The 13,084-nt window shown below is 41.9% G+C and overlaps 1 protein-coding gene across 1 annotated transcript; it reads right to left on the bottom strand.

Moving 5' to 3' along the window:
- Window positions 1–7,359: 7,359 nt before the first annotated feature.
- On the bottom strand, window positions 7,360–11,489 carry LOC106612940 (homeobox protein Nkx-2.5). The gene is made up of 2 exons (XM_014214626.2): window positions 10,789–11,489; window positions 7,360–8,624 (listed from the first exon to the last, which is right to left on the bottom strand). The coding sequence occupies exons 1-2, from the start codon at window positions 11,177–11,179 to the stop codon at window positions 7,993–7,995; spliced, it is 1,023 nt and encodes a 340-aa protein (XP_014070101.1). The 5' UTR covers window positions 11,180–11,489; the 3' UTR covers window positions 7,360–7,992.
- Between the last annotated feature and the right edge of the window lie 1,595 nt (window positions 11,490–13,084).

Below are 13,084 nucleotides of genomic sequence, written 5' to 3' on the forward strand. Positions count from 1 at the left end.
GTAGTCCACAATCATCTCCTTTGTCTTGATCACTTCGAGGGAGAGGTTGTTATTCTGGCACCACACTGCCAGGTCTCTGACCTCCTCCCTATAGGCTGTGTCATCGTTGTCGATGATCAGGCCTACCACTGTTGTGTCATCGGCAAACTTAATGATGGTGTTGGAGTTGTGCTTGGCCATATAGTCATGAGTGAACAGGGAGTACAGGAGGGGATTGAGCACGCACACCTGAGGGGCCCCTATGTTGAGGATCAGTGTGGTAGATGTGAGGTTCCCTACCCTTATCACCTGGGGGCAGCCCGTCAGGAAGTCCAGGATCCAATTGAAGAGGGAGGTGTTTAGTACCAGGGTCCTTAGCTTAGCGATGAGCTTTGAGGGCACTATGGTGTTGAACGCTGAGCTGTAGTCAATGAAAAGCACACAGGTGTTCCTTTTGTCCAGGTTGTAAAGGGCACTGTGGAGTGCAATAGAGATTGCATCATCTGTGGATCTGTTGCGGCGGTATGCAAATTGGACTGGGTCAAGGGTTTCTGGGATAATGGTGTTGATGTGAGCCATGACCACCCTTTCAAAGCACTTCATGGCTACAGACGTGAGGGCTACGGGTCTGTAGTCATTTAGGCAGGTTACCTTGGTGTTCTTGGGCACAGGGACTATGGTGGTCTGCTTGAAATATGTTAGTATTACAGGCTCGGTCAGGGACAGGTTGAAAATGTTAGTGAAGACACTTGCCAGTTGGTCAGTACATGCTCGGAGTACACGTCCTGGTAATCCGTCTGGCCCTGTGGCCTTGTGAATGTTGACCTGTTTAAAGTTCTTACTCACATCGGCTATGGAGAGCGCGATCACACAGTCGTCCTGAACAGTTTATACTCTCATACATGCTTCAGTATTGCTTGCCTCGAAGCGAGCATAGAAGTCATTTAGCTCGTCTTGTAGGCTCATGTCTCTGGGCAGCTCGCGGCTGGGTTTCCCTTTGTAGTCCGTAATAATTTGTAAGCCCTGCCACATCCGACGAGCGTCGGAGCCAGTGTAGTACGATTCAATCTTAGTCCTGTATTGACACTTTGCCTGTTTGATGGTTCGTCGGAAGGCATAGCGGGATTTCTTATAATCATATCAATTCAAATGTTATTAGTCACATGCGCCGAATACAACAGTTTTAGACCTTACAGTGAAATGCATACTTATGAGCCCCTAACCAACAGTGCAGTTAAAAAAAAATACGGATAAGAATAAGAGGTAAAAGTAACAAGTAATTAAAGAGCAGCAGTAAAAAAATAACAATATATACAGAGGGGTGTCGGTACAGAGTCAATGTGCGGGGGCACCGGTTAGTTGAGGTAGTGTGTACATGTAGGCAGAGTTAACTAAAGTGACTATCTATAGATGACAACAGAGAGTGGCAGTGGTGGGGGGGGGGCAATGCAAATAGTCTGGGTAGCCATATGACTAGATGTTCAGGAGTCTTATGGCTTGCGGGTAGAAGCTGTTTGTCATGTGGTGGCAGAGAGAACAGTCTATGACTAGGGTGGCTGGAGTCTTTGACAATTTTTAGGGCCTTCCTCTGACCGCCTGGTATAGAGGTCCTGGATGGCAGGAAGCTTGGCCCCAGTGATGTACTGGGTCGTTCGTACTACCCTCTTAGTGCCTTACGGTCGGAGCCCGAGCAATTGCCATACCAGGCAGTGATGCAACCAGTCAGGATGCTCTCGATGGTGCAGCTGTAGAACCTTTTGAGGATCTGAGGACCCATGCCAAATCTTTTCAGTCTCCTGAGGGGTAATACATTTTGTCATGCCCACTTCATGACATTCATGGTGTGCTTGGACCATGTTAGTTTGTTGGTGATGTAGACACCAAGGAACTTGAAGCTCTCAACCTGTAGTCCACGATCATCTCCTTTGTCTTGATCACATTGATGGAGAGGTTGTTGTCCTGGCACCACACGGCCAAGTCTCTGACCTCCTCCCTATAAGCTGTTTCGTTGTTGTCGGTGATCAGGCCTACCACTGTTGTGTCATCGGCAAATTTAATGATGGTGTTGGAGTCGTGCCTGGCCGTGCAGTCATGAGTGAACAGGGAGTACAGTCGTCCGGGCTAGAGTCCCACTCCTTGAAAGCAGCAGCTCTACCCTTTAGCTCAGTGCAGATGTTGCCTGTAATCCATGGTTTCTGGTTGGGGTATGTACGTACGGTCACTGTGGGGACGACGTCATCGATGCACTTATTGATGAAGCCAGTGACTGATGTGGTGTACTCCTCAATGCCATCTGCACGTTTTTGTTTTTTCCTTTCAATTAAGACCTAGACAATCAGGCGAGGGGCGTTCCTTACTAATTGGTGACCTTAATTAATCAATCAAGTACAAGGGTGGAGTAAAATCCTGCAGACACTCGGCCCTCCTTGGAATGAGTTTGACAGGTGATTTAGAAGCTAGAACATTTCAGCAACAGAAAGAACACCATCCTCCATCTTACAGCAGCTCTTCTGGCAACCATAGCAAACTGATTTGGAAAAGGGAAGACTTAGAGGATCATTGCCCTGGAATATAATAGCCTACATTCTTGAAGTAATCCGCTCACCTTCATCTAATTTGCTGTCAATGTTAGTTAGTTAATGAGTAAGTAGCGCCGCCCTGTGGTAGTAATGATTACCACACTCAGTAAAATGGCTCAGTCATAACATGGGTTTGAGAGAGTATGGAAATACAGCCCTGCGCCTTGACGAGTGGTTCCAACACAGAGCTGATCTTCACAATAGAACAATAATAATCTGAATATGATCGCGACAACCCTGCAATCAGGATCTCAAATGACATAATTAGGGTTTCCTATATATCCTCTAAATACAATAATTGTTGGAAACTGTTTACATAAGACGTCACTACACATTATTTTAATAATGTTTCATGTTTGATGCATTTATTGAGACATTCCATTGTTCTTACTTTCTTGGGATTTTTTTGTCCTACATTTTCAGTTGTATATATTTTTTTGTGAATTAGATTTTTCTGTCATTAGCCTAGTCTTGAGTGCCTTTTTACACAATAGAGCTTTTAAAAAACAAAAGCTCAATAACCAAATTTAAAATAGTCTACCTAAGTACACACATTACCTTTATGCGCAGCAACTCGCAGTCCTCCTCCGCACGCACACACACACGCACACACCTCCCTCTCTGTCCATATTGTGCAACTTTCGAGCCTACCTTTCATTTATGAGATGATGTGATTATGTGATGACAGGTGAGTGTTCTTGCTCCTTGGTTGTGTTTTGTTTTCGTCCCCTGACTAAACAGAGAGGTCTCTCTTTCTCACTGCTCTGACTACAGAGAACACACAGCCCTGAGGTGTCAAAACATGTCTGGAGAAGAAGTCATGGAAATTCTATTAAGCAAACCTACAGGTGTTCATGGTAGCCTGTATTACAGGATCTTTGTAGGCTAGCTATTGTAGGCTTCTATGCATAATGACGAATTACTTTTTCAGCCTCATCACAATCTCCTAAAATACTGTATGATTCACATTTTCTCAGAAGCATAGATATTGCAAACATATAGCCTACATAGGCCTATATAATGTCATTAACAGCCTAGACATGTTTATATGTGCCTCTCCTCTTTCCATCCGGGGATCCGGAGCACATCTCTGTCATTCCCCAACCCCGCTGACAGCTGCTGCTGCTCGGGTAGACCAGGATGAGAGAGTAAGGTGGGCTATCAATATTTAAGTTCCTCCGCTAGGCCTATAGCTGTCTATAGGTCTACTCTATACTTGGCATTTGTTCTCTGTAGCCCTGGGAGTCTGTTTTAGGAAACTCTGTTAACGCCGTGCGCCTTTTGGATGAGCTGCAATCTTTGACAGCAATAGATAGCAATCACGGCTGTGGCACTTACTCTCCACACACACGTGCACGCACACACACACACACACACACATACACATACCGCGTCCTCAGGCATCGCCCTCCTGTCGCCATCTCTATTTACTTTAGCGTCTCTCTGCCACTTACCCTGACACAGGTATCCTCTCCCGGCAGTGCAGTAGCCAAGGGGAAGCGGCCTATCACTGGACACAAACACTGTTTACGTTTCTATTCATCTCCATTATTGGCGTCTTCGTATCGGATCAGTCCTGTGTAGGCCTATAGAGAGAGGCAGGCCGTTTGTTTAAAACGGTTAGCTGTCTGTAATGAGCGCCAGTGATATGGAGACCTAGAGATCAAAGTTATATGAATTCCTCCATTGTAAACCCAAACCATGCCACACTCTCGTCCCATTGAACATCATCGTTTATTTGGGGACTGTGACGGAAGACCATCCCACTGGGCACAGACATCAATCCAATGTCTTATCCACATTGGTTCAACGTAATTTCGTTGAAATGACATGGAAATAACCTTGATTCAACCAGTGTGTGCCCAGTTGGATGTTTCCCATTTTATAGGTGGAAAGTTGGATGGAAGTTACCATGAGAACACAGTGACATGTCCTCAAAGGCAAAAGTAGTGGAAAAAGTGGCAACCCAACTATGTAATCAGTGTTTCTGATTGGTTTAGGCCTTCATCCAATGACAAATCGAATGAAGGCAAATCAGTCTAATTTCAGTTTCACGGGTTAAAGGCCTGGTGCAGTCATATATTTACACACTATGAGGTTGGAATAATACTGTGAAATTGTGAAAAATATGATAGTGCCCTTTTTAGTGTAAGAGCTGTTTGAAAAGACAGTTGGTAAATTCATTAATAGACCAATAAGAAAGAGAGTTCCAAACCTCTCTGCTAATAACAGGTAGCTTTCAGTTTTCCCCTCGCCACTCATGCCATTCCTAGACCAGCCAGGTTGTTCAAGACTGACATTGAAATTAGACGTCTATGATGCCCTGAGGGAAATGCCTTCAAAACCGGCCAATAGGGGCAACAGGGAGCACTATCACCCCATGAGTCATCCCATGTCTAACCCCATGACTCTGGATCAGAATGTTGTGTGTTGATCCCAGTCGTGGACACTGTTTTTTTAAATTTTGGTTTTAACCCTATCCCAAACCTTAACCCTTACCTTAACCATTTGCAATGAGTGAGTCCCTTAACTTAACCTTGGACTTCGAAATTTGACATTTGGAGAAATGGAATGATATTGAGCAGTAGGAGAAACAAAAGGACATCAACATTTGACGTTTGGAGCAACTTCGACATTTTACGTTTATAGAACGTGGATGAACGTCTAATTCTGCAGTGAAACTATGAGAGCTTGTCTCCACATGGTTAAAATTAAGAATTAGATTTCATCTCCTTCATATAAGCCACATTTAGGCTGTTATACAAGAACACTCTCCATATCAGACTTTGCATATTGTTTATGAGCTGGCCCCAGAAATGTATGAACGGTTGTGCTTGATGTTCTTTGTGGTGGGTTATCTAATGAATTGATATGAGGTATTCAGGTGAGCGGACACCTGGGATGGTTGATTTGTGAGATGCCCTTGGTGCCCGCTCCCATACCATATAATTATGTATTTCTTTGTGACTAATTTGTGTACAGGTAGACCAGAAAAGCCACATCCCTGATTTGCAGATGAGTGACAACCCTAATTTGAAGCACCTGCTGCTCATCGGTTGTTCTCTACAAATGCTGTTTTGAATTCAAAGAATATTGTACCTACACACTGAAGAAGGCTGTAAAGCCGAAACGGCTCTGTAGGCTATCCTTGATGCAGTGAAAATAATTTAAAAAATGTAATAATGAAGTAAGCTTTATCTTTTTGAATGTGAACCCATTAAACCACCATTTATTTTTCCCATAGGGGTTTTTATAAACACTTAATAAGGGCTGTGTTTTGTGTAGACTTACCCTGACGGGAAGTTTGATAACCGTGTAAATCTCTTTATATATGTCTGTATTTACCCCCGCCCCAAATGAAATGCTAATTAGCTGCTAATGTGGCTATCATAAAGAACTACAAATGCCATGATGATCTGGACGAGACTGACAAATCAAGGCAAGGTAAGAATCTCTGGATTAACTATCTAATGTTAGCTAAATGTAGTAATGAATAAATTGGCTAAATGTCTTTAGATGTAGAATTCTGTGAACTGTTGTTCAAGTTTTAAATTGAAACAATACCTGTTAGCAAAGGTGTCTGCTAGAAATAATGTGCAGGAGCTTGCAGGGATTTGTAGTCTTACATAGTATTAAATTAGAAACTAACTAGCATTTTCAAATCTGAGCGTAAATAGAACCGAATATGTTGATAAAAGTCACCTTGTCAGAGAGAGATTTACATGGTTAACAAATCGTCATGCCAGGGTAAGCCTACAAGAAACACTGCCCTTATTAGAAGTGTTTCTAAAGAACCCTATGGGAAAAAATGAATGTTGGAAAAACGACTGGTACCATTTCCTGTTTGACCGCTAGGTTTTATGGGTATTAAGATACCTCCACTGTGGGGCTCTATACTAGGCTATTAATAAGAGATCAGTTCAGCATAGTATGCTAGCCTAGGCCTAGACTGTCTTTGTGGGCCCTCCGTGGGTGCGCGGTCAGACCATTATAGCGCATTGTCTGGATAACGTCTCTCTAGCCTAAATTCTCAATTTTCCATTCTGTCTGAGTTCTGGCTCTTGTCTGTGTCTGTCTGTGTTTCTGGCCTACTCTCCTATATCTGCCTCTCTCTTCAGCTCTTCCAAAGCGACGACTGGAAAACGGCCTTCCATGGCGAACAGTATGCTGGAGCCATATCTCAAACATGTATTTTTGGTATAGCCCAACATAGCATAACATGAAGAAAATGCATTTGCTTTAATCGTTATGTATTTTCAGTGATATTTTATTTTCAAGTTTAGTTGTATCCTTAGATTACAAATAATCAGCATAAGCGACGGCCTGAAAAAAAAAATGTGGAACTGAATTTGTCAAATGCTCAACAGAGACCAAACGCCCTTGGTGTGCGGGGCGCTTCTGAAGAACGTGTACAAAACCAAAGCGCACTTCTCGATGGCCAACAATGAGAACATATAGTATCAGAAAGTAGGCTAGGCCTACGGTTTCAACCACTGTCAATCAAAGCATTTTAAAAACACCATGAATATATCCGAAATTTGTGCGCACATATTTATGCGTTTATGTAGAAACACAACACACCTTTTCTAAATGGGATTGAAGGAACTTGACCAGACACCTAAAGTTTCATAGGGTGTAAAATCACATTCTCTCTCACACACACACACACACACACACACACACACACACACACACACACACACATATCAGCCGCATTCGAAACTCTTTTCGAAACTACGATGGAGAGTGCAAAAGATACCACAATTGCATTTTCCCTCTGAAAATATAATCAACATATGCCTTCATTTTGATACCAAAATGTTTCACTTTATTTCTCAAATGCTTATTTTCCTCAACAACAAAACATACTCAGCAGGCATTGTTCAGGTGCACAATGATACATCTCAAATTAACAAAAGTCTGCAGAAAACAAATCCTTATGGATTTTCGATCTTTTATTTAGGGATGTTCTGATATGATGTTGAATGTTTTCACTGGTAAGGACCCCTTTGCCTTTTGTAGTAGGCTACATGTAAAGTAATATTTTTTAAGTAAAGAGCTCAGATATAATCATTGCTAATGTTTGCCAGCATAGGCCATTCACATCCTGAGTGATAAGCACCCAATAGTTTATCCCAAATTGCGCATGGGGATTTAGGCAGTATACAATGCTGTCACAGTATTTATCTATATCCAACAGTGACTTTGGAATAGTCCAACTTTTAAAAACACGTTTTTGCCGTTGATGATGAAACAGCTAATCTCTTTGTACAAAATGTGTCTCAATATGACGACTTTCAACGATAAATCCTTATTGTGCTGCATGGGACACATACGTTTTTACTTATCCCAAAATACTGTAGGTTAGTTATCAACTTCATCAACTCTTGATCAACAAAGCAAATGTTATTCAACTGAAGATCAACACATTCAGCTACCAGGCCCGAATGCCCTGCAGAGTTCCTTGGCAGGCTGTTCCCTGTGGCGTTTGGGCCTGAGATTGCGACACGCCCAGGTTCCCAAGACCCATATTCATAAAGGCGTTAGCAGTAGTGTTGGGCGCTAGAGCAGGCAGGCTAGAGTACGTGCATGAGTAAGTGTTAGTATACACCGGGTTATTGTAAGCCGGGTAGCCATTATAACTATAGGGGCTGGCCGCTCCAACAGTGTAGGATGTATTATAGTTCTGAGATCCAGCCAGGCAGGGCTTCCCATCACGCACCAGCACCGGGACTGCCACTCTCCTAGGCGGGGGAGGATGGTGTGGGTGTCCGGCCATCTCGAGGGTCTTGTCCTGCCGCTGCCGTTTACACTTATACCTCCTGTTCTGGAACCATATTTTGACCTGTGTGGAGGTCAGTTTCAGAGTGTTGGCCAGGTGTTCCCTCTCCGGGGCGGATAGGTAACGCTGCTGCCTGAAGCGCCGCTCGAGCTCGAACACCTGCGCCTGGGAAAAGAGTACCCTTGGTTTCCGCCGGGCCCTTTGCTGTTTTGGGGGTTTCTCCAAGTCCGAGTGCACCTGCGTGGACTCCTCGCAGTCCCTCACTCCTATTAGGCCACAAGATTCTCCAGAAAGAGAGGGGAGAGAGATTTTAGTCATATTTGACGACAGATTCATCAATTCTTTCATTCTATACAAAATAGCTATTCTAATTTTCAAAATGCATCTCGAGTCTTTACTAATCAATGACACAAATATAAATTTAGCCTATCAGAGAAAATTAAATCAGATAAGGCCTTCCTATGATTTGTTGTTCAAATATTGCTGTTTTAGTGTAGTCTGTGGCTTGAAACCAGTTTTACTTTAAATATATGTATTCATTTTAATGGGAACTTTGATGGGGGTGGAGGCCACAAGAAATCTGAACAACATCATGAATAGCGGCAGTGGATCGCGGCTCTGCATACTCACATCCATACCCGCCACACATGTAGTCAGAGCCGGCCCTAGCCTTTTGGGGGCCCTAAGTTAAATGTAGTTAGGATGGAGATACATGCTTTCAGTTTTTAATATGATATCTGAGTGAGAGTGGCTAACAAAATCAATGGGGGCCCTGGGTTGGTAATTCAACCATGATAGCTGGCTACACTAATTTACCAATCTAAAATATGTTAGCTGGCATGGGCTGAGTGATTGTCAGTGACTGATATAACAAGAGAGAAACTTGAAATATCACATTTTTTTGGGGGGGGGGGGGGCTACAAAATGGCCCTGTGCCACCACTTTCCCACCCCTTGTCTAAATAGGGTGATATATGCAAAAGTCGGACACTTTTTGGTAGATCACTATGTAGACAATCAAAATCAGTCTACCCATACTCAGGTGATGTTTATTTTAATGAATTAAGGTCTTATCTACAATTTTATGATGAAACAACTTGATCTTTTATTATTCAGGGTGTGCTAAAACCCCCAAAACAACCTCAGACCCCTACTTTTGCTAAAGTGTGTCTTTCAGTGTTGGTGGGACACTTTAGAAGAATATGAACTGGGATACTATTTTCTCATTAGAAATACATTAGTGTTCCACTTCACCTCACACTTGTTATGAACTCACCAATAAGCCTTTGTACAGGCTTGTAGATAACATACTCTCTGTTTTTATATAATAACATTTTATTGAACCCTTTCCATGCCCTTAGAACATTGATTTGGGGACATTCCAAGCTCTTGGTGAAAATCTAACTGAAGAAGTCTGAACAGCTTTTACCGGATCCTGAAACACCTCTACTATCCCCAAATTCTGTCCCCTTTCATAAAGTGAGCCTCTTTTCTATCCTCCCTTTGTACATAATTGTTTCCTTTCTTTTATTTTCTTCTAATGCCTTCATCCAATGCTGTTTTCTCAGGGGGTGCTGCAGCACCCTCAGCACTCCTACTTCCTGCGACTCTGTTTACATGAATGGTTATTAAAAAGCTAGATTGTTGAATTATAGTTGACAGAACGACAGCCTTATCATTCTAGCTCAAGGTTTCATATGTATGGCATTTTTTCATGCGTTTCAACGGGTCACCCTGTCTAAGATACCTGACCACACACACTACAATGAAATCACACTCAACAAAACCATTTAGCAAAAACCCAATGACATTTGTTGTGATTGGGTTGCAAAATTACCATAGTACAGTTCCCTCAAACACAAATGTCCCAATACACTTGAAGTCCCACTAATGCTGACATCAACCTAAAGAGTAAATGCATTAAATAATTAGGGTATATGCAACATATAGGCCTAATTAAAGCATTTGGCCCAATATTACTTGTAATTTCTGTCTTATCTAAAGGTTAATTTCAGTGCAGTGCAGTAGGTACATTTATCTGAAAAACAACATGACTCTTTAAATTATTTCTGAAAACGAAGGATGTTGGATTGCTCATATTTTTTATATGGTGATTCAGCCATGCACAATTTGTCAAAATGCTGTCGTTTGGAGCGTTTTCTTCTCAAAACCTATTTATTTACAGGTGAACCCTGTATGTAGATGACAAATAAAATAAAGCTATCGCTTTCTATAAAAGGCGCTAATATTGTAATCGTTAAACTGAAGTAGTCTCTAGTTAAATGGGAGAAAAAAATATATATACGGGTGTATTATCTTATAATTGGATTTAATAAATGAGCTTGATAAACTAGAATACTGCAATCATAATAGAGATAGAATACAATACTTTCTTTTAAAATCAAATGGTTAGGATACTATGTATGCTGGTAATCAATCACCGACTTACTGGTGTCTATGTCCTCCTGCTCAACTTCCAGGCTGGTGTCGGCTGAGTGTCCCTGTAGCCCCGGGGAAGTGAATATCTCCCCGGCAAGACCCGTCTCCATCAGCCGCTCCTGCACGGTCAGACTACCCAGGTAGGACATCCTCGCCTCTCTCTCCAAGAGTCCGGGGCTGGGACTGTCCCTGTCTCTGCCAGCCAGCATACAAGACGGGGGCGACTGGAGGGCGAAGCGGTGCTGCTGCGACACCGGGTGAGAGCACTCATGGGGCGGCCCAACGTGTGAGGCGAGCCGCTGCTGCTGAGACTGCTGCTGAAGCTCCTGCTTCAGTATGTCCTTGACTGAGAACGGCGTGGTGGAGGCAGAAATAACAGGGCTAGGAAGCATTATTATCATCGGCACCTATTCGTTCACATGAAGTAGGAATTATAGTCCCTTGGTGAAGTGGCTCATCCGAGCATAAAGAACTCCTCAAGCAGGTGTTTGTTTGGATAGACGGTTTTTAAGAGTAAACGGATCCAAAAGGGGGTCTATTCGTCTCTTTGAAGAAGAAAAAAGAAAACCTCTACAGTAGCCTGAATGATTGCTGAGCCTTGCTTGTTGTTTGTTCATGGAGTTATGCAAAAGAGGACTGGTTTGTTTCGTGAAGTGACAGCTCTCGTCTCTCTGCCCTGCGCTCTCTGCCTCGCCTGCAGTGTCTGTTTAGCTTGTTGGGGGATTTGGTGAGATGCAGTTTCTGTTTTGTTGGAGGACTCAAGGCGGACGCTTCTTTTCCTCCATGTGATGTCACGAGATAATGGGATGGGTGACTGCATGGAGCGAGGGCGCAAACTCTTCTATGTATTTAGAGTTTAGAGAAGATTATCAAGTAACAACTATTGAAATGTTGTATTATGTTACATGAAATGAACACATCTTTATTTCAATGGGAAATTTAATAAGAAGTAGGCCTAGGCTAGAATAATTTGAGTGTGGTATCAGCCCTCAGAGCGTCTGCATGCAGTTTCTGTACAGGTAGGAGACCGGTTTTCATCATATATCCGTTCATCGTTTGCATATAGCTTAGCTCACATTGAATAGTGTAAAAATGGAGTAGTAACCGACTGAAACTATAATGAACTCAACATAGTTGTAGCCTTCCTCATTGTACAAATGGGAGAAGAAAAAGCATGCGTCTTGCATGTAGAGTGAGAGATTGAGTCAGTGCGTGTGGAGGCCTGCACATATGAGACTGTTTCTTTTTGGCTGGTTTAATAGGCTAAGAAAACATACTGATAAGCAGCATAGAGAGGAATACTGATATTAATGACACATTATCTGTTGCTATCAGTGTACTTTCCGATTTAAGCACACTCTCTCTCTCTCGTTCTCTCTCGCTCTCTCTAGGCTACTCTCCCTATCATCACACACACTTAGATAACCCAAATCTTATTTTCCTGTTTCCACATAAGATAATGGGGGGGCGATTATAACAGAATTATAGGCTAACGATTGCTTTACTGTATTACTAATTGATAGGCTACACTATACAGTGTACATTTGTAACTTAAACACTTACTTCTACAGACATTTACAATTGTATTTGTATATTTCTAGTGTGAAGTATTTTTTTTACCGGTCAATAACTAAATAAAATGGATATAGGCGTACCTAGTATTTGGTAAGAGTATAAAATAACAACAACACGTAAAAAAACGAATAAATGTACATACATACATTTATTAAACGAACGAACAAAACTTACAAGGGGATCCTTAAAAAACAAAATACAACATTGTCATATTCATTCACTGACATTTTCGTTTACATTGCATATCGATATTTCTGTCTTAGAATTGTGTTGAAAATATGATAAAACATAGCACATAGCTTTTATTTATATTAGGCTACATTGAAACAATATCCAAACTATAATACTTGGCATAGGTCTAATGATTTATAATAATATTAGGACTACAATTATAGGCATTTACTTAAGCTATTATTTGTTAGTCTGTCATCGCATGCTTGTGTGAATAATTAATTTATCGTTCGAATTGATGAAGTCAAACATATAGGAAAGCTCTGAAGGCCTTATTGGCTAATCTAAATTGGAACAATTTCACTTACCAATTTTGATGCAGCTATCCTATATAATGTGACCACGTACAAGTGGTCTACAGCCAACGAATAACTCTAAATAGTCAGATTTGTTCTGAATATTAAAGGCTTTAATATTTGTTTTGAATATATGTTTTTTGCCTAGTTGATTGGTTTACAACTAAAAGTAAAACACGCCACGCATTATGTAGCTGCAGACTC

This window comes from Salmo salar, chromosome ssa01 (assembly GCF_905237065.1).
Source record: "Salmo salar chromosome ssa01, Ssal_v3.1, whole genome shotgun sequence".
Lineage (NCBI taxonomy): Eukaryota > Metazoa > Chordata > Actinopteri > Salmoniformes > Salmonidae > Salmo > Salmo salar.

Coding starts and splice junctions, on each gene's coding strand:
- LOC106612940 (XM_014214626.2), bottom strand. CDS start 11,179: ATGATAATAATGCTTCCTAGCCCTGTTATTTCTGCCTCCACCACGCCG. Junction 8,625..10,788: donor GCAGGAGGACATAGACACCA/GTAAGTCGGTGA, acceptor CTCTTTCTGGAG/AATCTTGTGGCCTAATAGGA.